We start from the raw sequence: 24,485 nt of genomic DNA on the forward strand, positions 1-24,485 counted from the left end.
GCAGATATAAAAACAAAAAACTGCGGATGCTGTTATCATTTATTGTGAGGGGAATTGATTACAAAAGTAGGGAGGTTATGCTTTATTTATAGAGGGCATTGGTGTGACCACATCTGGAGTACTGTGTACAGTACTGGTCTCCTTATTTAAAGAAAGATGTAAATGTGTTAGAAGCAGTTCAGAGAAGGTTTACTAGGCTAATACCAGGAATGGGTTGGTTGTCTTATGAGGAAAGGCTGGACAGGTTAGGCTTGTATCCACTGGACTTTAGAAGAGTAAGAGGAGACTTAATTGAAATCTTTAAGATCCTGAGAGGTCTTGACAGAGTGGATGTGGAGAAGATGTTTCCTCTTGTGGGAGAATCTAGAACTAGGATTCACCTTCTCTGTATCCACTCTGATAACTGAATATCCTTCTCTGTAAGCCTGCTAAATAACTGAATATCCTCTGTATCCACTCCAATTAACTGAATATCCTTCTCTGTATTCACTGCAAATAACTGAATGTCCTTCTCTGTATCCACTCCGATAACTCAATGCCCTTCTCTGTATCCACTCTGATATCTGAATATCCTTCTCTATAACCCCTCCAAATAACTGAATAGCCTTCCCTGTATCCATTCCAAATGACCGAATATCCTTCTCCGAACCCACTCTGATAACTGAATATCTTTCTCTATATCCACTCCGATAACTGAATATCCTTCTCTGTATCCACTCCTAGTCTGGCCTACATGTGATTATGGTCCAGACCCACAGCAATGTGGTTGACTCTTAAATGCCCTCTGAAATGGCCGAGCAAGCCACTCAGTTATAACAAACCGCTACAAAATCACAAAAAAGGAATGAAATTGGACGGACCACCCAGCATCAACCTAGGCACCGGAAACAACAACGGCAGTTGCAGCTCTGTTGACCCTGCAAAGTCCTCCTTACTAACCAATCGGGGCTAGTGCTAAAAACGGGAGAGCTGTCTCACAGACTAGTCAAGCACCAGCCTGACGTAATCATCCTCATGGAATCATACCTTACAGATAATACCCCGACACCACCATCACCATCCCTGGGTATGTCCTGTCTCACCAGCAGGACAGACCCAGCAGAGGTTGGTGGCACAGTGGTAGACAGTCAGGATGGAGTTGCCCTGGGAGTCCTTAACATCGACTCCGGATCACATGAGGTCTCATGGCATTAGGTCAAACATGGGTAAGGAAACCTCCTGCTGATTACCACGTACCGCAACCCCTCAGCTGATGAATCAGTGCTCCTCCATGTTGAACACCACTTGGAGGAAGCACTGAGGGTGGTAAGGGTGCAGAATGTACTCTGGGTGGGGGAGTTCAATGTCCATCACCAAGAGTGGCTCAGTAGCACGACCATTGACAAAGCTGGCCGAGCCCTAAAGGACATAGCTGCTAGACTGGGTCTACAGCAGGTGGTGAGGGAACCAACAAGAAGGAAAAACATACTTGACCTCATCCTCATCAACCTGCCTTCTGCAGATGCATCTGACCATATCGGTAGGAGTGACGAAGTCCCACCTTCATTGAGGATAGCCTCCATCGTGTTGTGTGGCACTACCACCATACTAAATGGGATAGATTTTAAACAGATCTGGCAACTCAAGACTGGGCATCCATGAGGCGCTGTGGGCAATCAGCAGCATCAGAATTGTACTCGGACACAATCTGTAACCTCATGGCCCGGCATACCCCTCACTCTACCATTACCATCAAGCCAGGGGATCAATCCTGGTTCAATGAAGAGTGCAGGAGGGCATGCCAGGAGCAACACCAGGCATACCTAAAAATGAGGTGTTAACCTGGTGAGACTATAACACAGGACTACTTGCATGCCAAACAGCATAAGCAGCAAGTGATAGATAGAACTAAGCAATCCCACAACCAATGGATCAGATCTAAGCTCTGCAGTCCTGTCACATCCAGTCATGAATGGTGGTGGACAATTAAACAGCTCACTGGAGAAGGAGGCTCCACAAATATCCCCATTCTCAATGATGGAGGAGCCCAACATCAGTGCGAAAGATAAGGCTGAAGCATTTGCTACAATCTTCAACACAAAACAAAAAATAAAAAATACCTGGAAAAACTCAGCGGGTCTGGCAGCATCGGCGGAGAAGAGTACAGTTGACTTTTCGAGTCCTCATGACCCTTCAACAGAACTGTTCTGTTGAAGGGTCATGAGGACTCGAAACGTCAACTGTACTCTTCTCCGCCGATGCTGCCAGACCTGCTGAGTTTTTCCAGGTATTTTTTATTTTTTGTTTTGGATTTCCAGCATCCGCAGTTTTTTGTTTTTATATCTGCTACAATCTTCAGCCAGAAGTGCCGAGTGGATGATCCATCTCGGCCTCCCCAGCATCACAGATGCCAGTCTTCAACCAATTTGATTCACTCCACATGATATCAATAAACAGCTGAAGGCACTGGATACTGCAAAGGCTATGGGCTCTGACAACATTCCAGCAATAGTACTGAAGACTTGTGCTCCAGAACTTGCCGCGCCCCTAACCAAGCTGTTCCAGTACAGCTACAACGCTGGCATCTACCCGGCTATGTGGAAAATTGCCCGGGTATGTCTTGTACACAAAAAACAGGACAAATCCAATCTGGCCAATTACCGCCCCATCACTCTACTCTTGATCATCAGTAAAGTAACAGAAGGGGTCATAAACAGTGCTATCAAGCGGCACTTGCTAAGAAATAACCTGCTCACTGGTGCCCAGTTTGGGTCCCGTCAGGGCCACTCTGCTCCTGACCTCGTTACAGCCTTGGTTCAAACATGGACAAAAGAGCTGAACTCCCGAGGTGAGGTGAGAGTGACTGCCCTTGACATCAAGGCTGCATTTGACCTAGTGTGGCATCAAGGAGCCCTAGCAAAACTGGAGTCAATGGGAATCAGGGGGAAAGCTCTCTGCTGGGTAGAGTCATACCTAGCACAAAGGAAGATGGTTGTGATTGTTAGAGGTCAGTCATCTCAGCTCCAGGACATCACTGCAGGAGTTCCTCAGGGTAGTGTCCTCAGCCCAACCATCTTCAGCTGCTTCATCAATGACCTTCCTTCCATCATTTAGTCAGGGTGGGGATGTTCACTGATGATTGCAGCATGTGCGACTCCTCAAATACTGAAGCAGTCCATGTCCAAATGCAGCAAGTCCTGGACAATATCCAGGCTTGGGTTGACAAGTGGCAAGTAACATTCGCGCCACACAAGTGCCAGGCAATGACCATCTCCAATAAGAGAGAATCTAACCATCATCCTTTGATGTTCAATGGCATTACCATCTCTGAATCCCCCCTGTCAACACCCTGGGGGTTACCATTGGCCAGAAACTGAACTGGACTAGCCATATAAATACTGTGGCTATAAGAGCAGGTCAGAGACTAGGAATCCTGTGGCAAGTGACTCACCTCCTGACTCCCAGAATCCAGTCCACCATCTACAAGGCATAAGGCAGGAGTGTGATGGAATACTCCCCACTTGCCTGGATGAGTGCACCTCCCACAACACCAAAGAAGCTTGACACCATCCAGGTCAAAGCAGCCCGCTTGATTGGCACCACATCCACAAACGTTCACTCCCTCCACTACTGACACACACTGGCAGCAGTGTGTACCATCTACAAGATGCACTCCTGGCATTCACCAAAGCTCTTCAGACAGCACCTTCCAAACCCATGGCCGCTACCATCTAGAAAGACAAGGGCACCACCTGGAACATCACCACCTGGAAGTTCCCCTCCAAGTCACTCACCATCCTGACTTGGAAATATACTGCCATTCCCTCACTGTTGCTTAGTCAAAATCCTGGCGCTCCATTCCTCACAGCACTGTGGGTGTACCTACACCACGTGGACTGCAGCAGTTCAAGAAGGCAGCTCACCACCTCAAGGAGGCAGTTCAGGGGCATCTAGTGATAGGCAATAAATGCTGGCCCAGCCAGCAAAGCCCACATCCCATGAATGAATATATTTAAAAAACTGAATATCCTTCTCTGTATCCACTCTGATAGCTGAATACCCTTCTCTGTAACCGCTACAAATAATTAACCTCCTTCTCTGTGCCCACTCCAAAAACTGAATATCCTTCTCTGTGCTGCCTCCAATTGACTGAACATTCTTTCTGAAATTGTGGCATCCAAGTTGCACATGCCTGCAGTCTCACGTGGGCCACGTACAATTTTTCAGTCATCTCTGTGGGCTTAGCTTGCTAAGCGTCCCAACGTTCAGTTTGGTTTTTTTCAAAACTTGGGAACATAGCACTGATGGCTTTACTCACTGTTCCACTGAAACCCCAAGGATCTTACTCTTGCTTCAGTACTTCTTGGGAGATGTTGTAGTCTTGTAAAGGCTATGGGATCTGGCAGAGGAAAGGGTCTGTGGTTTAAAAAGACAAATGAAATTGCCATTGGATATCTGGAGTGCTGAACATTTTTCAGTAGAAATAAAGTATATTTAATTTTCTTGCAGCAGCTTCCTGTCCACCAGTTGAATCAATTACAGGGAACAGTGAAAAAGGCAGCAGTCACACAGCAAGTTCCAACTGCCTTAAAAAATACCAGGATTTGGCAACACACGCTATAGCTTCTGTTAAAGCTGAGGTAAGTTTTCCCTGATTTCTGATAGTGTTGATGAAAATGTCTCATTAACCAGATTGCAGGCTGTCACTGCCACCTATGATGAGAATGCTAACAACCCTTCAATCCTTCTTTCGAGTGGCCCATTCTTAATGTAATTTAAAATGAAAGCAAAATACTGTGGATGCTGGAAATCTAAAATAAAAATAGAAAATGCTGGAAGAACTCAGCAGGTCTGGCAGCATCTATGGAGAGAGAAACAGAGTTAACGTTTCAGGTCTGTATGATTCTTCTTCAGAGCTAAAGAGAAGTAGAAATGTGATGGATTTTATACTGTAAACAGTATAAGAGAAGGTGGAGCAAATAGAAGGTCAGGGATAGGTGCGAGCTAAGGAGAAATTTGACAAAGATGTCATGGACACAGGACAAAGAGAGTGTTAATGGAGTGTTAAAGACTAAAGAAGGTACTGATAGTGGCATAAAGGTAAGATAGCAGAATGTGTTGATAGCAGAACAAGGGTCAGTGCTCTATGAAAGCAAAACATAAGAACAAGTGACTGATGGTCCTGTTTGGGGTGGGGGGTCGTTGGGGGGAAAAAAAAGAAAAAATATATGTAAATTAAAAGATTGTTTTTTAAAAATAATTGAATTATAAAAGGGGTAAAGATGGAGGTCTGAATTTGTTGAACTCAATGTTAAGTCCGGAAGGCTGTAAAGTGCCTATTGGGAAGAGGAGGTGCTGTTCCTCCAGGTTGCATTGGGCTTCACTGGAACATTGCAGCAGACCACGGACGGACACGTGGGCATGGAAGCAGGATGGTGTGTTGAAATGACAAGCAACAGGAAGATCTGGGTCATACATGCGGAATGAGCGAAGATGTTCTGCAAAGTGGTCACCCAGGCTGCGTTTTCTCTCCCCAATGTAGAGGAGACTGCATTGGGAGCAGCAAATACAGAATACCAAATTGAAAGAGGTGTAAGTGAACCACTGCTTTACCTGAAAGGAGTGTTTGGGGCCTTGGACGGTGAGGAGGAACGAGGTGAAGGGGCAGGTGTCGCACCTACTGCGATTGCATGGGATGGTACCGTGGGAAGGGGATGAGGAGTTGAGGGTAACAGAGGAGTGGACCAGGGTGTCACGGAGGGAACGATCCCTACGGAATGCTGACGGGGTGGGGTGGGTGACGAAGGGAAGATGTGTTTGGTGCTGGAATCATATAGGAGTTGGCAGAAATGGCAGTGGATGATCCTTTGAATGTGGAGACTGGTGGGGTTAAAAGGGGCACCCTATCATTGTTCTGGGAGGGAGAGGAATGGGTGAGGGCAGAGGTGTGGGAGATGGGTCAGACACAGTTGAGGGACCTGTCAACCACAGTGTGGGGAGCAGGAACCCTCAGTTAAGGGTAAAGGAAGACATGTCAGAAGTGCCATTTTGGCAGGTGGCATCATTGGAACAGATGTGATGAAGGAGGAGGAACTGGGAGAATGGGTTGGAGTCTTTACAGGAAGTAGGGTGTGAGCAGCTGTAGTTGAGGTAGCTGTTGAGGGAGTCGGTGGGCTTGTAATGAATATTGGTAAATAGTCTATCACCAGAAATGGAGACAGAGAGGGCAAGGAAGCGAAGGGAAGCGTTGGGGCTGATCCATGTGAAGGTGAGAGAGAGATGGAAATTGGAAGCAAAATCGATACAGTTTTCCAGGTCCAGACGAGAGCATGAAGCGGTACCAATATAATCATCGACTTACATGAAATAGAGTTGTGGGAGGGGGCCTAAGTAGGACTGAAACAAGGAATGCTCCCTGCAAAAAGACAGGCATAACTGGGGGCCATGCTGGTATCCATAGCCACACCTTTTATTTGGAGGAAGTGAGACAAGTTAAAGGAGAAATTGTTCAGTGAGAGAATAAGTTCAGCCAGGCACAGGAGGGTGGTGGAGGATGGGGATTGCTCGGGCCTCTGTTCGAGGAAGAAGTGGAGAACCCCCAGACCATCCTGGTGGGGAATGGAGGTGTTGAGGGACTGGGTGTCTATAGTGAAGAGAATGTGGTTAGGGCCAGGAAACTGTAAATTGTTGATAAGACATAGGGCGTCAGAGAAATTGCCAATGTAGGTGTGAGGGGACTGAATAAGGGGAGAGAGAATGGAGTCAAGATAGAAAGAAATGAGTTCCATGGGGCAGGAACAGGCTGACACAGTCGGTCTACCGGGACAGTACTGTTTGTGGATTTTGGCAAGGAGGTGTCTGGGGTTGGGAGACTGAGGTTGGAAGCTGTGGAGGGAAGATCTCCAGAGGAGATGTGCTCAGTGACAGTCCTGGAAACAATGGCTTGATGTTGAGTGGCGGGGTCATGGTCCAGGGGGAGTTAAGAAGAAGTGTCTGAGAGTTGGCGCTCAGCCTCTACAAAGTAGAGGCCAGTATGCCAGACAACAACAGCACCACTGTTGTCGGCAGGTTTGATAAAAAAGTCAGGGTTGGACTTGAGAGAACGGAGTGCAGCAAGTTCAGAAGGAGACAAGTTGGAATGGGTGAGAGGAGCAGAGAAATTAAAACACATCAATAGTTCTCAGTGAAAAGATCAAGAGCAGGTAAGAGGCTAGAAGGAGGAGTCCAAGTAGAGGAAGAATAAGGGAGGCGGATGAAAGGATCTGTTGAACTGGGCGAGGACTCCTGCCCAAAGAAGTGAGCACCGTGATGAAGGTGACGGAAGAAAAGTTCAGCATTGTACTGAGCCCGGAATTCATTGAGGGGATGAAACTGAGTCCTTTGCTGAGTACAGACCATTCAGAATCAGAGAGGGGAAGTGAATACTTGATGGGGGTTGGGATTAGAAGAAGGGATTGGGTCAGAGAGATGGGAAGGGGCGGAAGGTCCTGGATGGGTATCAGTATCAATAACTTGTTGGAGCTTGTGTTCCTTAACACCTGGAAGGAAGAAAAAAAGTTTCTTGTTAAGGGGTCAGATGAGATGAAAAGTGAAATGGAACTGGGGACAAAGACAACTTTGAGATAGGGTGAGTTGGTGTTGCTGGAGGGAGAGTTCGAGTGTGTAAATGTGGCAGCGCATGGCACTGATATGGATCTCATGTTGTGGCGAGAACACAGTCTAAGGAACATTGTATGTCCCGAGATACCTGTAACCCTGGGTGGATTCGAAACGTGAGGGATGGAACTTCAGTTGGAATCCATGTGGGGTAAGTCAGAGATGGAGACAGTCGCTGAGGTAGGAAATATGGCTGTGAAAGTGAGTTTTGGTAAACACCTTGTCAAACACCAGGAGGGAAATGGAAAACAATAAAGGTGAACAGGGCAAAAGAGTCAAACAGAAATCCTGTCGGAGAGAAGAGCAGTACTTCTCCAAGGTAGGCATTTCTGGAAGAGAAGTGGCAGCGAATTAAACAGTAAAATAAAAACAAAATACTGCAGATGCTGGAAATCTGAAATAAAAACAGAAAATGCGATCTTAGCCAGTGAATTTCAATAGGCTGTTTAACCTTGGAAGGATCATAGCTAAGCCTGATTTTGTCTTTACATCATGTCCCTATAAGTACAGTTCCAACAGGGGTGACTGGATAGTGTCTAAAATTCGAGGTGATCTCCCCCCCACCTCCCAACAGCCACTCCATCCTTTTAAAACCAGGGGCACTGAATCCAATAGTAACAGCGCTCCTCCCAACCAGGATGAACCAATTCTGCCCAGATGAAGGACCAAATGTTACAATACCATACTGCATGCTGTTTTTTCTTTTTGCTATTCATTCTTTAGTCCATAGCTTTACAGCCATGTCTGAAATGTGTTACCCATCCCTAGTTGCCCTCGGCTGTGACTTGGCGGGTTACTTGGGTGATGGTGGTGTTCCCATGGGCCTGTTGCCCTTGTTGTGAGTGATAGAGATCAGAGGTTTGGAACCCCTCAACTATCAAGAGCCAACATTTCATATCTTGATATCTATATTTATATTGTCCATGAAATATATCATGAAAATCTTATCTTTTCAGATCATGGTGGCATCTGTCAACAATCTCAGAAACCTTCTTAATGGCAAATCAGCAGCTGGGTGGAGGTAGGTGTAATCATTCTGACACAAGTAAAACAGATATACAAGGTTTACCCTTTCAGTCCTTAAAGAAGAACTTGCATTTCTAAAACTTATTTCACAACCTCAGGACTTTTGAAGTGCACAGTTGTAGTTGTAGTGAAGTTGTAACCCAGCAGCCAAATTGCACACAGGAAGCTCCGACAAACAGCAATGTGGTAATGACAAATAATCTGTTTTAGTGATATTGGTTGAAGGATGAATATTGGCCAGGGCACTGGGGAGCATTCCCATGTTCTTCTTCAAAATAGTGCCATGGGATCTTTTACATCCACCTGAGAGGGTAAGCAGGGCCTCAGCTTACACCTTATCCAACAGTGCTGCACTCCCTCAGTACTGCCTAGATTTGTGCTGAACTCTACACAAAGGCAGAAGAAATAGCTTGTGCTTTATTCTGATCTCCAGATGAACATTGTGTAATTCCAATATTTTTTAATGTTCATTAGATACCACTGCACCGAAAAAGGGATCCTAATGTTCTACAAGCAGTACACCTCCCCAACCAAACATGGCTTTATGGGTGTTGGCCTGATTGAGAAACCATTGCACTGTGTTTGGTGCGTGGTGAAAGATCACAGTAAGAGGCAGCTGTATGACAAGACAATAAAAACTGTGGAAATACACCGGCAGCTGGGAAATGGTATTGAGCTTGGTAAGATCCCACTACACCGAATGGCTCTCTGAAACAGCAAAATAATGTAATTGCTGAAAAAAGACATTTTGCCTAAGCTTTCTGTCTTGCATTCATTAAGACAATCGCAAGAATACCAATGTCAGGGGAAGCAACAACTTTATACTGTATGTATACTGTTACAACCAGTTTTGAACAAGTTTTCCAGTTATACAGTGAAGGATTCCTTCACATTTGCGAAGACTATACAGGACTTGCATATTGATAGCAATGCTGTGTCCATGTGCTCATTTGACATTGCGAGCCTATTCACCAATGTTCCACTTAAGGAAGCCATAGATATTTGCGCTGCAGCATTATAGCACCTAGACCTGCCACCATTTCGTGAATCAGTATTTATTGAGCTTATGAACTCGGCAACTCAAGCAGTTGAGTTCAGCTTTAACGACACCAGGTATGCCCAAGTAAATTACGTTACCATGGGACTCCCCCTCTTCTAGGCCCAGCTCTAGCAAACATCTTTGTTGGGTTCCATGCAAAACGTGTCTTTGATGGAATAACACCTAACCTCCTACCACTTGCATATTTCTGATATGTGGATGATTTGCTATATTTAAATCCGTAGCAGCATGTAAAAATTCCTTGCATGTCTGAATGGGCTGCATCCTGCGCTCTAATTCACCTTTGAAATGGAGGAGTCAAATGACGTACTAGTCGAGAAACCTGCCAGGGAATTCTCTACCACGGTCTACCGCAAACCTACCTTCACTGGTCAACACACGCGTTGGGATTCTTACAGTTTCACATGCTATAAGATTGGTCTTGTCGGCAACCTTGTAAATAGGGCCCAAGCCATTTGCTCACTATGCAAGCTTGATGCTGAAATAGGGCGCATCAGAGGCATGCTGCAGGATAGTGGCTACCCTGATCAGATCATCTCACACTCTATATCACGCAAATTCATGAACGGGCCTAAGGCCATCATTTTTGGTCCTGAAAAGTGCCCAGTCTACCTCACCTTGCCCTTCCAGGGTAATCTATCTCAAAAATTTGAGCAACAAGTGAAACTTGGTGTCCTACACTGCTACTATGCAGTAGCAACACGAGTGGCATTCACCACTAATTGGATCCTGCCGTCAAGCCAAAAAGACATTCTGCCTATCTTGCAAATGAGTAATGTGGTATATGAATTTCAGTGCAAATGGGATGTTAGGTATGTAGGCCGTACATCCCAAAGACTGGCGGATTGTATCAAACAGCATGTCCCTTCTGCTGTTCACAACGGGCAAGGTACAGACCATACCCAACCAGCCCATGCTTGCAAAACTCAAAACACAGTGTCTAACATTAGATGTGATTCCGTGATTGGACTACATTTGCTAAATAATCCTCAGTGTGCTAAAAATTACACTGACAACCAATTTAAGGTTGTCAGTCAGGCTCACAATGTGGCGTATTTGCGTGTACTGGAAGCTACATATATTAATACACAGGGCCCTGTTCTTTGCCGACAGAAAGAACATGTACACGCATTGCACCTGTTCCAGCTAAACAAAATAAGTGATAGCCATTCACTGGTTCATTCCTCAGGGCAATGCCTTGACCAATCAGAGTCAAGCTGCCTGGTTTAAATTTCAAACAATGCTTGGCATTTAACTGTCAGTCATCATTAACTGTTGCATTCTCCATGGCAATGCCTTTACCACTTGCCAACCAATCAGCACTCTCTTTTCATACAGTATAATGTTGTCGCTTCCCTGATATTGGTATTCTTGCGTGTCCTGATGAGTGCAAGATGAAAAGCTTCAACAAAATGTCTTTTTTTCAGTAAAATAATATTATTTGAAAAATGAAGTTTTAAGAAACAGGTGTTGGAGAAATTTCATGCAATTACTTCCATGGCTTCTGGTCTTCCAGAGGTTGTTCTGAGAAATGATGTTATGGGAGATAAGGTCAGGTGGTTGATCTTAATCTATCCCAGTCCTTCAGATACCATCCCTTGTAAGCAACATCACTGTTATTCCTATGCATGGGCTAACATACAAGGGGTTTCTCTTGAAGCTGGCGGGAGTAACCTGTGTGTCCTCACTGAATTGCTTTCCTCATGTTTGTCTGCAAGTTCTGGTTGGTGTGGTCCTGACACTAATATGTCTTGGCACATCCTGTTTGCAGTTGATCTCATTCTGAGTATGTCAAATGTGAACTCTTACTGAAGATTTGCTAGTCTGAGCAGGAACTATGACCAGGTCATTGCTGAGTGGAGATATGGGGCTTCTTTACCCTGCTGTCCCTAAGGTCTTGACTTCATGGCCTAAGCAGGCCTGCCTGCTTCTGATGGTATTAGTACAATGCCCACTAAACTTGGTTAGTTGGTGTTTTCAAGGATATATCAGGGTAACTTTTAGATTCTGTTGGTGTTTTTTGAAACATTCTAAAGGAGTTCTAAGTGTTCACCGAAAACTTTCCTCGAGAAGTAGCTCGAAGATATTTACTAAAGACCCAAGCCGTCTGTACCTATGGACACATTGGCTTGTTGTCTCTACCCTGGCATCCATATGTTCTCCATAGCATATTGCTGCACTGTCCTCGACTAAGTAGAAGTCTGCATGTCTAAATGTATTATCCAGGAATTACTGCACTATTGTTGATAAGAGAGTTGAAGATGTTCTAAACTGAGGAGTTTTGAAAAAATTGAAAGGGAGACTGACAGCTGGGATGGTAAACCAGAAGGAACAGATTTAAGATAATTGGCAAAAGATCACAGGCAAGATGAGAATATTTTTCATGCAGCAAGTTGTTATGATGAAAATCAAAGGCAAATCATGTTAACTAACTTGATGGAGTTCATTGTTGAAGTAGCAAAACGGATTGATGAGGTTTGTGCTGTCACTGTTATATATATATGGACTTTTAAAAAGCATTTGATAAAGTGCTTCATGATAGACTTGTTAACACAATTAAAACTCATGGGATTAAAAGGACAGTATCAGCATGGATACAAAATTGGCTAAAGGACAAAGAAAACAGAGTCATGGCGAACAGTTGCTTTATAGACTGGTGGGGCGTTGTACAGTGTTGTTCCCTGGGGGTTGGTATTAGGACCACTGCTTCTTTTGCTATATCTTAATGACCTGGACTTGGGTATAGAGGGCATAACTTCAAAGTTTGCAGATGAAAAGAAACTCAAATGTAGTAAACAATGAGAAGGACAATAATAAACTTCAGGAGAACATAGACTGTTGAAATGGTGCACAAACAGCAACTGAAATTTAGCTCAGAGTAATGTGAAGTGATACATTTTGGTTGGAAGAAAGAGGAATATAAACAAAATGAATTTAAAACCCTGCCAAGAATGGAGAGACTTTGACTTACACTGATCTTTGAAGGTAGTTGATAAGGCTATTAAAAAGGCATAAGGGAACCTTGGCTTTATAAATAGAGGCATTAGAGTACAAAAACAAACAAGTTATGCTAATATTTATAAACCATTATTAGACCCAGCTGGAGTACTGTGGGCAATTCTGTGTTCTGCACTTTAGGAATGGTGTCAAGGCTTGAGAGAGGGTGTAGAGATTTATGAGAATAGTACCAGGGATGAGGAACTTCAGTTACGTGGAGAGCCTGGAGAAGCTGGGATCGTTCTCCTTAGAGCAGAGAAGACTAGGAGAAATTTGATAGAGGTATTCAAATTCATGAAGGGTTTTGATAGAGTTAGTAAGGAGAAACTGTACCCACTAGCAGGAGGGAAGTTAACCAGAGGGAACAGAATCAAGGTAATTGACAAAAGAACCAGGGGTGGTATGAGGATAAAAGTTTTTACACAACAAATTGCTATGAAATGAATGAACTGCTTGAAAGGGAAGCAGTTTAAATAGTAACTTTCAAAAGAGTATTGGATGAATGCTTGGGAGGGGAATAAATTTCAGGGTATGGAGCAAGTGCAAGGGAGTGGTATAAATTGGAGAGCTCTTTCAAACAGCTGGCACAGGCATAATGGGCTAAATGGATTTCTGTGCTGTATGATGGGACAGAACTATACAGTTAAAGAATTAGGAGATGAAAGCAAATACTGCGGATGCTAGAAATCTGAAATAAAAACACAAAATGCTGGAAAAACTCAGCAGGTCTAGCAGCATCTGTGGAGAGAGAAACAGAGTTAACGCTTCGAGTCCGTATGACTCTTCTTCAGAGCTAAAGAGAAAATGTGATGGATTTTATACTGTGCAGGAAGGGCGGAGCAAGATAGCAGCTCCAGGATAGGTGGGAACTAAGGAGAGATTGACAAAGAGGTCATGGACACAAGATAAAGGGAATGTTAATGGTAGTGGTAAAAACTGGAGACAGTGCTGATAGTGGCAGAAAGGTAAGATAGCAGAATGTACCTCTCCATGACACCCTGGTCCATTGCTCCTAATTCCTCATCCCCTTCCCATGCAAATGCAGAAGGTGCAACACCTTCCCCTTTACTTCCTCCCTCCCCACCTTCCAAGGCCCCAAACACACTTTTCTCACAGATGAAGCAGCACTTCACTTGCACCTCCTTCAATTTGGTCTACTGTATTCCCAGTGCGGTGGTCTCTACATTGGGGAGACCAAACGCAGACTGGGTGGCCACTTTGCGGAACATCTTTGCTCAGTCCACAAGCATGACCCAGACCTTCCTGTCATTTGCCATTTCAACGCACTATCTTGCTGTCCACATGTCCGTCCTTGGCCTGCTGCAATGTTCCAATGAAGCCCAATGCAAACTGGAGGAACATCTTCTGATTAGGCAGTTTACAGCCTTCTGGATTTAACATTGAGTCCCAACAACCTCAGACCATGAACCCACTCCTCTATCTTGACCCCTTTTTTAATCCAATTATTTATTTATTCATTTTATTCTTTTTATGCTTTTCCCCCCCACACCCCACCTCCCCCACCAGCCCTCTTCCCCCCACCCCCACAGGGCCATCTGTCACTTCTTTATAAAAACAAAAAACTACTGTGGATGCTGGAAATCCAAAACAAAAACAGAATTACCTGGAAAAACTCAGCAGGTCTGGCAGCATCGGTGGAGAAGAAAAGAGTTGACGTTTCGGGTCCACACGACCCTTCAACAGAACTGAAGTATAGTTAGGAGAGGGGTGAAATATAAGCTGGTTTAATGTGGGGTGCCGGGGGAGAGAAGTTGAGGGTGGGGTGGTTGTAGGGACAAGCAAGCAGTGATAGGAGCAGATAATCAAAACACCCTGGTCCACTCCTCCATCACCCCTTACTCCTCAACCCCCACCTATGGCACCTCCCCATGTCCACGCAGAAGATGCAACACCTGCCCCTTCACTTACTCTCTCCTCACCGTCCAAGGGCCCAAACACTCCTTTCAAGTGAAGCAGCATTTCACTTGCATTTCCCCTAACATAGTCTACTGCATTCGTTGCTCCCAATGCGGTCTCCTCTACATTGGAGAGACCAAACGCAAACTGGGCGACTGCTTTGCAGAACACCTACGGTCTGTCCGCAAGAAAGACCCAAACCTCCCTGTCGCTTGCCATTTTAACACGCCACCCTGCTCTCTTGCCCACATGTCTGTCCTTGGCTTGCTGCATTGTTCCAGTGAAGCCCAACACAAACTGGAGGAACAGCACCTCATCTTCCGACTAGGCACTTTACAGCCTTCTGGGCTGAATATTGAATTCAACAACTTTAGATCTTAAACTCCCCCTCCCCCCATCCCCACCCCGTTTCCTCCCCCTCCCTTTTTTTTTCAATAATTTATATAGATTTTTCTTTTCCCACCTATTTCCATTATTTTTAAATCTACAACTAATACCATGTCAATCTTTCCACCCCACCCCCACTAGAGCTGTACCTTGAGTGTCCTGCCATCCATTCTTAATTAGTACTTTTCTTAGATAATATCACCACCTTCAACACCTCTTTGATCCTTTTGTCTGTGACATCTTTTAATTATCTGCTCCTATCACTGCCTGTCACTTCTTTATGTTGTGCTTTCACAGAGTGCTGGCCCTTGTTCTGCTATTAACACATTCTGCTATCTTACCTTTATGCCACTATCAGCACCTTATTTAGTCCTTACCATTACCATTTGTTTTGCGTCCAGGACATCTTTGTCAATCTCTCCTTAGCCCCACCTATCCCTGACCTTCAATCTTGCTCCACCCCCTCTCAAACAGTATAAAATCCATCACATTTCTACTTCTCTTTAACTCTAAAGAAGAATCACACAGACTCGAAACGTTAACTCTGTTTCTCTCTCCACAGATGCTGCCAGACATGTTGAGATTTCCAGCATTTTCTGTTTTTTAATCCAATAGGAGGTTTGGTACAGCTCTAAAATAGGTGGCCATCTATATAGAATTCATTCAGAGACCTAATATGCAAGCTACATATTAATATCAATTCATTTGCAACTGATATGAATGAGTACATTTTTTTTGGCAATTCAATCTCAATCTGTAACACATAGCTTTAAATATAAAAGTGCTGAATGTTCCACTTTGAAAATTCATGCTCCCTTTTTATTTGATAATTTCTTTGTCTCAAGTTTATCTTGTGAATGACACCTCTGTATGCTACCTCAACCAGCCCAGGGACTTCTGCTGCATCAGTGTGGAGGCAAAAGAGGTAAGGTTGACAATTACCTTTCTTTTGAAGTTGATTCCTTCCCTGTTAAAGCAGTGGATATACTAACCATTGCACCACTTGAATGGCAAGTAACATTCTTGTCACCATGACACTGGATTAATACATGCAACAGTCACAAGAGAGTGCTGAACTAGAAAAGGCTGTTTGTCAGTTCCAAAAATAATAATGTTCAAATCACCCAATCTTCAAATTCACCCATTTTCCATGCAGCTGCCTCACCGAACAGGTATATTCTACAGGTTTACCACCTCTTGCATTATGCACTTAAACCTAATCTGTGTGCATTTTGTCTTGTTGCAGCTGGATCATGTTCTCTGGTTCTAATGTTAGTGTTGGTTCAACAGATTGAGTTCTACTTTTGAATATTATTACCATGACCCTAATTCTGAGTAAACATACCCAGGTGGTTCAACTTCTTCATGGCTCAGAAACCTTGAACAACACAGAAATTTGATTACAGTTCTCTGCATGCCTCATCTCAATATTGTAGTTGTATGATTAATATCACTGCACACAGTATTTAGTGTGACTCTACCAGCTCAGTCAGAGAGGCATGGATAACCAAACACTAGAGGTTGCCCTGATTACTGCTTTGCTTTGAGCTGTTGCATTTGAGAGCTATCCCCTGGTATGTTTTACAGTCTAGAGTCATTTAGTGTAAATCCCATTAGCCACTCACCTCTTCATGTTCCTGCCCGCTCCAAATTTCTCTCACCCACCTGACTGCTTTGTTTATGGTCCTAGTATGCCCCATGACACTGGACTCACTGAAATGTTGTAAGAAGTCAGATAGCCAACACAGAACTTAGAGCTTGCTTTATGTCCCTCAAACTCCAAAGTGCTCCATGGCCAATAAATTGCTTCCATAACTCATGTTGTACTGATTCTCAGAATTGTTACAGTGCAGAAAGAGGCCATTTAGCCCATTGTGTCTGCACTGGCTCTCTGCATGAGCATTTCATATAATGTGGTTCTCCTGCCTTCTCCCTGTAACCCTTCGCATTGTTCTTTTTCAAATAACAGTCTAATTGCCTTTTGAATGCCTCGATTGAACCTGCCTCCTCCACAATCTCAGACAGTGCAGTCCAGAGCCTAACCACTCGCTGTGTGAAAATGTTTTTTTCCCCTCATATTGCTTTTGCTTCCTTTTTCAATTATTTTAAATCTGTGCCCTCCCATTCTCAATCCTTTCACAAGTGGGAATAGTTTCTCCCTATTTACTCTGTCCAGACCCCTCATGATAGAGGCAAAGACATGGGAGCCAAGTTAGTCAGGTCGTCTTGTAGAGTCCAGCATTTAACTGTCTCAAGTTCAGTGTCATTAGTCGCTCCTGTAAATAGATCCCGTATGCCTGATATGGAGGACAACTTCACACCTCAGTGATAGCAGAATATGAACCTTGTTGGGTGTATTGGATACTGTGATCTCATTTAGTGCTAGGTGTGTTTCCCTAGCTTGTCAGAAGGCACAGTTTGCATTCTAGTAAGATAAGACCACTTTGTAAAGTAAGAGGCGCACGATCAGTGATGGGAGACTTCGGCCTGAGTGAGATAAAGACCCAGTGAACATACTTGGGAATTTGGTTCAAAGTAGGAGTTCAACTGGTAAATCTTTTTCAATTTCAATTTTGCAGTAAGAATCAGATTCTGACCTAGAACTAACAATCCAGAATTAACAGCCTTTAAGTTAAGTAGCCTAGTTAAACAGGCAACTGTCTTAGTGGCAGTTATCTGTCAATCACCTGAAAGCCCTTTGCCTGAATAGGGCCTAAATTAGGTGTTGATAACTATAGCAGGAAGCTAGGCTGGAGACTGACTCATCACAGATCTATATAAGAAAGGGACTTTTAAAGTGCACAGTTGATAAGAGGCGCACAGTCAGAAAGGGGAGACTTCGGCCTGATTGAGACAGAGACCAAGTGAGTATATTTGGTAATTTGGTTCAAAGTGGGAATTCATATTCACATTCAAATAGGGGGAAAGAGGTGCTTTAGGTAAGGTTTACTGTAAGAAGTGCGACTTAGAATAGAGTGCTGGCACTGGGTAATTAAGGAAGTTAGGGAAGGAAGGGAAAGAGGTGCTCTTTTGCTTTCTAACTTTCTCAGCCTTCAGCAAGTGGTCGTACTTTGCTACAGGAGAAGAAGCTAGTTATTTGGTGAGTATCTGGTAGGTGACTAAGATTTATTCTATTCCTGAGGTTCGAAACTCACAGCAAGGTTAATAAAATATATTAAAAAAGTAAAATATATAATTGAATAAAATAATTAGTTAATTAGAACACATTAAGGATGTCAGGACAGGTGATGTGTTACAGCTGCAGCATGTGGGAGCTCCTGGATGCCAGTTTGAACCAGGGCCAACACATTTTCAGTAAGTGTTTGAAGATTGAGTAGCTTCAGCTCAGAGTTTACTACAGACACTGCAACTTATCAGAGAGGGGGAAGGTCACCTGGATTCTTTGCACCAGGAGGCATTCATACCTCTTAGGTCAGGGTCTTCTGATTTGGTCAGGGACAGGAGAGTGTGACTGCAAGTGAGGCAGGTAAGGGGACTCAAAGGGCAGGAGTTTCAGCCTTTGCAATTGTCCAACAGGTTTGAGGTTTTTTCGATTGTTTGGATGAGAGTGGGGGCTGCAGGGTGGATGAGCTAAATGGCACCATTCAAGTCAGGGGAGCAAAAAGGAATGTAGTGGTAGTAGGGGATAGTATAGTCAGAGGGATTGACACCATTCTGTGCGGCAAAGAGCAAGAGTCCAGAAGGCTGTGTTTCTTGCCCGGTGCCAGGGATGGAGTGGGAGGGGGAGGACCCAGTCGTTGTGGTCCATGTATGTACTAACGGCATAGGCAGAACTAGGGAGGTTCTACATAGTCAGTATGAGGACCTAGGTGCCAAATTAAGCAGAACCTCAAAGATTAGAATCTCTGGATTATTACCCAAATCACGTGCAAATTGGCATAGGACAAATCAGATTAGGGAGATGAATGTGTGGCTGAAGGACTGGTGTAGGTACAAATGGGTCTTTTTCAGGTTGGCAAGATGTAACAAGTGGTGTGCCACAGCAATCAGTGCTGGGACCTCAACTGTTTATAATTTATATAAATGACTTGGATGAATGGGATGGTTGCCAAATCTGCTAATGACACAAAGATAGGTAGGAAAGTTGTGAAGAGGACATAAGGAGGCTACAAAAAGATATAGATAGGTTAAGTGAGTAGGCAAAGATCTGGCAAATAGTGTATAATGTGGGAAAATGTGAAATAGTCCATTTTGGCAGGAAGAATATTATCTAAATGGTGAGAGATTGCAGAGCTCTGAGCTGCAGAGGGATCTGGGTGTCCTAGTACATGACTCACAAAAGGTTAGTATGCAGATACAGCAGGTAATTAGGAAAGCTAATAGAATGTTAGCATTTATTGTGAGGGGAATTTAATACAAAAATAGGGAGATGATGCTTCATTTGTACAGGGCATTGGTGAGACCACATCTGGAATATGTGTACAGTACTGGTCTCCTTAATTCAGGAAAGATATAAATGTGTTAGAAGCAGTTCAGAGAAGGTTTACTAGACTAATACCAGGAATGGGTTGGTTATCTTATGAGGAAAGGTTGGACAGGTTAAGCTTGTACCCACTGGAGTTTAGAAGAGTAAGAGGCGACTTGATTGAAACTGTCAAGACTCCTCAGGGTCTTATATGACTGGATATGGGAGAATCTAGAGGACTAGGGGGTCACTTTAAAAATAAGGGGGCGCCCATTTAAAACAGAGATGAGGCAAATTTTTTTCATTCAGAGGGTTGAGTTTTGAATATTTTTAAGGAAGAGGTGGATAGATTCTTGGTAAGCCATGATAGGCGGGATGCAGATTTCAGGTTACTGTCAGATCAGCCATGATATTGAATGGCAGAGAAGACTCCAGCGGCAGAATGGCCTATTCCTGCACCTTGTTCGTACATAAACCAAATTTTACGTGAAATATATGACCAGAACCCAGTTTTTCAGTGAGTAATGTCATTTGCCTCCTTATAGTGCCCACCCCTATTTACTTTACACACATCCCAATAGATAAGGGGGGGGAAAGGGAAGCAGGTCACCTCCATCTATTGATGAAAAATCAACGAGCTCCTCATGCTTGCTGGTAAGGGATATGGTTTATCAGGGAGGAATTGACGCTTCAGCTAGAGTACACATTTTGAACCCATCGTTCTTTGACTAGGACCAGCAGTACATTCTGGCAATGCAGTCAATCTATGAGGAATCAATGCCTCGGCCTGTCAAGGAGTTTGTACGAGGAGAAATGATGCCAAGTGGCTGGATTCTACAGCCTGACAGACATAATGGAAAGGAAATAACAAGACTTATCTACTTGACTCAGGTAAAAAAAAAATGCGTTAAGATCAAATTAGAATTTTTTTTAAATGTTGTGATACCAAAATGGTGAATAAAGCTGAGATTCCACTCTGATTTTTAAGGTTGATCTTGGTGCTCCTGCTCTCCCTGCCAGACTGTTGGGGTCAGTTGCCAAGCGACAGCCTTTGTGCATTGCCAACCTTGCCAGCTTGCTCTCCTGCTGACTTTAAGACAGGTACTGTAGATCCAGGGTACTGTAACAGAGCAGCCTCCCTCTGCATTTCTAATCTGGCCAGACTTGGTTACCTGGCCACCTAATTCATGATCAAATTTGGAATACATGTGTATTTTGAGTAGCATGTAAGGTTGTGTATGATATATACAGTTTTGTACAGATTGTTGTATTGTATAATTGAACTGAAACTGTTTGCAGTTACTGACTCAGTCCCTCAAAGTTAAAGACAATCCTTGCTAGTGGACAAGTCACACCACATCGAAGTAGCTTAATACAAGCTGTTCCAGATTTTTCTATTAAATGTACAGTTAAGATTTTTATTTTTGTATGCAAAATCAAATGCCCAAATTGAACTTATTTATATATATAAATATAAACTGAAGCATTTTATACAGTTAATTCCATAGATTCTGACAAATACAGTTTCAGAATTGTCTGAGCATTAAATAGTAATGACCAGAAATTGTTTTGATTTTAAATATACAGTTTGTTGAAGTAAAATGTCTCATGTCTTTATTCCATTTCCAAGCTAGTGAACTTTACTATATTCAATTCACTGCCAAAATTACTAAGTTCTGTTTCATAGAAGGATCAGCAACAATGTGTGAGCTGTTAGTTAAAAATGCTTCATGCTTGAATAGTGTTTGTCTGGTTAAATGTTACATCACAAAAAACACATAGTCCACACACTGCAAGAAGGTTTTTTTATTCTGGCGAATGTTTGAAACAGGTAGGTGGTAGATATCTTTTAGCCCATCAGTCTTTCACTTTTTTTTCACATTCATCTGTTGCTTGTGAGCATCACTAGCCAGGCTGGCATTTATCACCCTTGCTTACTTAAGGTAAGCCACCTAGTTCCACCCACTGTGCTGGTAGGGGAAGGAGTTCTAAAAGAACATCCCTTCTCCTATAATACAAATTGCTGCTGTTGTTTGAAATTTTGCATTTGTCCTGATGTGTAAGACAAAAAACTTCAACATAATTACTACCAAACAACAATCGTTGTGGCACAGAATATTTAATTTTAAAGTCCCTAAATTATGTTACTTCCTGGTTTAGACTCCATGGGCAGAATCTTCTGGCTGGCGTGCGGGTGGAGGAGCCCATACACCAGCGCACGAGTGGCACTGTGATATTTCAGTCAGTGGGTGCGCTATGCGCCTGCCATTAATTAAAGGCCTCGTTAAGGCCCTTAACTTGCCAATCATCGATTTTGGGGGGCCCATGCGAAATTCAGCTCACGGGCCCGCAAATTTTTTTTTACAAACCTCATCCAGTGGCGGGATGAGGTTTGATAGCAGTTTTAAAAATGTTTAATAAAGTTTTTGTTTATTTCATTAACATGTCCCATCAAGGGGGACATAATGAATTTTTTTATATTTGCCAGCCTTTCAGCAATCTCCCTGAGGCAGCACTTTGCCTCGGAGATGCGTGCATGTGCACACTCTGGGGAATCTCCCCCCCACCCCCTGCCCAGATAGTGCTTCCCGTCAGGCAGGCCTTAAATTAGGGCAAAATTCTGCCCCATGTCTCAGTATGGATTCTTCAATGCAAGTGCTTCCCCCTTCTGGCAGATCCAAATGGTGCCATTCTGAAATGGATCACTAATTATTTTAAATTGCCATAAGCTAAACCTGCAAGGCTTGTTAACTGAAAATCTAGGCCAACATCGCAGGATTAATTACAGCCAAATAGAAAGTGGTCCAATGTGAACTACATTTAAATATTCACTTTTGAATATTTGATTAAATTTAGCAGCATCAGTAAAAATATAAAATATTCCCCCCATCCCAAATGAATTGCACTTATGAATAGCAAAATACTGTGAGAATAAGGCTAGATTTTTTTTCTGCAGAAGTCCATCTATTTTACTCCATATATCTTTGTTCTTTTGGCATCTGGTCTTCCATTTTATCTGTCTTTGCCAGTTCTGAACACATTCCAAATATGGATTCTATCACATGCTTGAAATCCTGGAAGAAGCAAGAGAAATGCTGTTTTTAAAAGAACTTAGGATTTCTATTAATAGGGATCTGACTACCCCTTGGTTAATTTATTGAACAAAAGCAGAACAAATCAAACTCCATTACCTGGGGCCAAGCATACTGTGAAAGGTCCCTCCAGCAACACTCAATTTCTGTGGTCTTCATCAGCCCCTGCTCAGTAAGGCCACGAATTAGAAACGAGAGCTCATTCCAAGATAACTGATGAGAGGAGAAATTGGTCATAAACATCTCAGCTGTTCTTATCCTCTCTCAAAGTTTTCTCTAGTTTAATTTGCAACACAATCTCCTGTTAAACAAACATGCACGTTCACCTGGACAATTCATTTCTACCCATATTTTCGCAAAAAACCAAATCTACAAATGGTTAACCTGGCCAGCTGCAGTGTAAAAGGGAGCTTAACACAGTCCCTGCAAGAAACCATTTGGGAATTTGAAGCTAAGTTTGGAGTTCTTCTTTAAATGGGAATATCAGGCTATTTGAACTTTCTGTTCACTGATTTAAATAAGCCTGACAACAAATTTCCCTGGATCCTATATACAGGATTTAATAGCTTTTGCTCGTTGCATAACTTGCCATATTGTTGTTTATACATTGTTTGCTGTTTTCAAATCTATTCATAGCACAGCATCCACCCCATTGTTTCTGTGACATATTAAGAGACATTAAATTTAGGCAGCCTTGTAAGAAGTGCCACAAAGCATAAAATATATGGGAACAAGGACCAGGAAGAATTTAAAAACAAAAAACTACTGCGGATGCTGGAAATCCAAAACAGAATTACCTGGAAAAACTCAGCAGGTCTGGCAGCATCGGCGGAGAATTTGTCTACTTTAATCTTCATGACAATAGTACAATGTGGCAATTAGTGAAGCACAATCATTTGACCAAAGATATTTTTGTGAGACAATTCAGCACAACCCAAGCTACATTAGGTCTTGATACAACTGACTGAGGTTTCTCCTTCAAATAAGCTAAGTTAAATTGCTGTGACAATTTATTGTATAGCTATTGTTTACCAAGCATTTGACTATTAGTTCTAAACCAAAATATTAGAAAGATGTTGTTTTTCAGGTTATTCCTAGTGCCATGAATGGTTACCATGAATCTTCAGGGCTGCCAGTAGTCACTGCACCAAATGCTCAAGTTCAAATCTCACCATGGCAACTGGTGGAATTTAAATTCAATTTTTAGAAATCTGGGATATGAAGCTAGTGACCATGAAACTATCATCGATTGTCGTAAAAGCCCACCTGGTTCACTAATGTCCTTTCTAGTCTGGCCTACATCTGACTCCAAACCCACAGCAATGTGGTTGCCTCTTAACTGCCCTCTGAAATGGCCTAGCAAACCACTCAGTTCAAGGGCAATTAGGGATGAGCAGAAAATGCTGGCCTTGCCAGCAACTCCCACATTCCATGAAAGAATAAATTTTTTAAAATCCTGGAGACCCTTTGAGATCTACACCTAATATTTTTTACTTGCCCAATGTACAGGGAACATATTACAAATACTTAAACCGAGCTCATAGAACCATAGAAAAGTTACAGCACAGAAGGAGGCCACTCGGCCCATCTTGTCCATGCCAGCCCAAGGACACCAAGGTGCCCTTTCTAATCCCACCTTCCTGTACCTGGCCGATAGCCCTGCAGCTTACAGCACTTTAGATGCAGGTCCAGGTACTTTAAGAGTTTCTGCCTCTACCACCAACTTGGGCAGCGAATTCCAGACACCCACTACCCTCTGCGTAAAAAAGTTCTTCCTCATGTCCCCCCCTACACCTTCTGCCACTTATCTTGAATCTATGTCCCCTAGTTCTAGAATTCTCCACCAAGGGAAACAATTTTATCCTGTCCATTATCTATTCCCCTCATAATTTCGTACACCTCAATCAGGTCACCTCTCAGCCTTCTTTGTTCTAAGGAAAATAAC

The 24,485-nt window shown here is 43.2% G+C and overlaps 2 protein-coding genes across 3 annotated transcripts in view; one reads left to right on the forward strand and one right to left on the reverse strand.

Moving 5' to 3' along the window:
- stard9 (StAR-related lipid transfer (START) domain containing 9) overlaps positions 1-21,050 on the forward strand; it is a 374,404-nt gene extending 353,354 nt beyond the window's left edge. The window contains exons 29-34 of one of the 2 annotated variants that reach the window (XM_078562913.1): positions 4,489-4,619; positions 8,592-8,656; positions 9,136-9,341; positions 15,868-15,947; positions 20,181-20,339; positions 20,437-21,050. In XM_078562913.1, the coding sequence (XP_078419039.1) occupies positions 4,489-4,619; positions 8,592-8,656; positions 9,136-9,341; positions 15,868-15,947; positions 20,181-20,339; positions 20,437-20,538 (743 nt within the window). In that variant the 3' untranslated portion in view covers positions 20,539-21,050. The remainder of the gene's footprint in view (positions 1-4,488; positions 4,620-8,591; positions 8,657-9,135; positions 9,342-15,867; positions 15,948-20,180; positions 20,340-20,436) is intronic. The other variant, XM_078562914.1, reaches the window with a different exon arrangement.
- Positions 21,051-21,239: 189 nt separating this feature from the next.
- The window catches only part of cdan1 (codanin 1), a 103,413-nt gene continuing 100,167 nt past the window's right edge, over positions 21,240-24,485 (reverse strand). Inside the window, exons 27-28 of the mRNA XM_078562917.1 lie at positions 22,640-22,753; positions 21,240-22,522 (exon numbers count right to left, since the gene is read on the reverse strand). Of these exons, the coding sequence (XP_078419043.1) occupies positions 22,418-22,522; positions 22,640-22,753 (219 nt within the window). The 3' untranslated portion in view covers positions 21,240-22,417. The remainder of the gene's footprint in view (positions 22,523-22,639; positions 22,754-24,485) is intronic.

Source organism: Cetorhinus maximus, chromosome 18 (assembly GCF_964194155.1).
Source record: "Cetorhinus maximus chromosome 18, sCetMax3.hap1.1, whole genome shotgun sequence".
NCBI classification, from domain to species: domain Eukaryota; kingdom Metazoa; phylum Chordata; class Chondrichthyes; order Lamniformes; family Cetorhinidae; genus Cetorhinus; species Cetorhinus maximus.